The sequence below is a fragment of the Aplysia californica genome, unplaced genomic scaffold (genome assembly GCF_000002075.1).
Source record: "Aplysia californica isolate F4 #8 unplaced genomic scaffold, AplCal3.0 scaffold00135, whole genome shotgun sequence".
Classification (NCBI taxonomy): Eukaryota; Metazoa; Mollusca; class Gastropoda; order Aplysiida; family Aplysiidae; genus Aplysia; species Aplysia californica.
The window spans coordinates 544723-545853 of record NW_004797405.1 but is presented as its reverse complement, the minus strand read 5'-3'; the positions used below and the strand labels follow the sequence as shown (position 1 = coordinate 545853).

At 42.6% G+C, this 1131-nt stretch overlaps 1 protein-coding gene across 1 annotated transcript in view; it reads right to left on the bottom strand.

Annotated features, from left to right (window-relative positions):
* The window catches only part of LOC101854078, a gene marked incomplete at its 5' end in the record, with an annotated part of 88966 nt that overhangs the window by 60485 nt on the left and 27350 nt on the right, over nt 1-1131 (bottom strand). Inside the window, 1 exon segment of the mRNA XM_013081532.2 lies at nt 95-289. Coding sequence (XP_012936986.1) covers nt 95-289 — 195 coding nt within the window.

Here is a 1131-nt window from a genome sequence, read left to right as displayed (position 1 = left end):
ACAACAACGCAAAAACAAAGCCCCACAAGAAACACCAAAAAACAAACAAAAAACAAATCAAAAACAAAAACAAAAGAAAACAAAAACAACTAACCTGTAATCAGCCGAGGCCAGGCAGTGGCCCAGGAAGGTGCAGTCAGGCGCACTGCACGTGTTGTTCCTGATGGTCTGGGTCTTGGGGATGACGGTGTACGTGATGTTGAAGCCGTGAGCCTCCATCAGGTGCTCCTCTACACGGAGGTGAATGTTGGAGAAGTCAACCACCGCCAGGTCCAGCGCTACGTACTCACTGGGGACAGAGAGTTTTGATTCATGATTCAAAAGTCAGTTTTATTTTAGTAAAAGTTTTACGGCGCTCGCAACTGCGTAAGGTCATATGAGCACCAGAAGATTAGAGGTGTTACAAGAGAGTAACACACACAAAAAAGTTTTATTTTAGTAAAAGTTTTAAGGCGCTCGCAACTGCATACGGTCATATGAGCACCAGAAAATTAGAGGTGTTACAAGAGAGTAAGAAACACAAAAAAGAAAGAGAGGAGATAAGGACGATAGATATTTGATAGGAAAGAAGAAGCAAACCACACCAGAGCACACGTTAACCACCTACATTCAAATATCAGCTGAAATCGTTTCTGTTTTTAAATTTATAAGATGAATATTTGGAGTGATTTTTCTTTTAGTCAGAATATAACGTTTTATGTTACTGTTGTACGGTACGTTGTTCTGTATTGTAAAGCGCTCAGAGCCTGTGTACTTTAATCGGGGTTGAGCACTATATACATATTATTAATTATTATTAGATATAATATCAGCCTTGGTAATTGTGTGGTTTTGTTTGTCTGAGTGAAGAGAAGCACATCGACACAGTAATGGATATTTAGTGCTGAGAAAAAGTTAGTCAGACGGACAGAAACAACAGAAGGAAAGTAAAGACGACGGGCCTACTAGTCGTGCCCTCCAACCACCAGCGTTAAGGTGACAATCCATATGTGCGGGACGGCATAAAGGTGACAATCCATATGTGCGGGACGGCAGCGGCAGCGGCACGGCAGCGGGACGATAAAAATCGCTCCAACAGAAATATCAATGTCTGAATCCAAAAGTGCGGGACGGCAGCGGGACGGAAGCGGT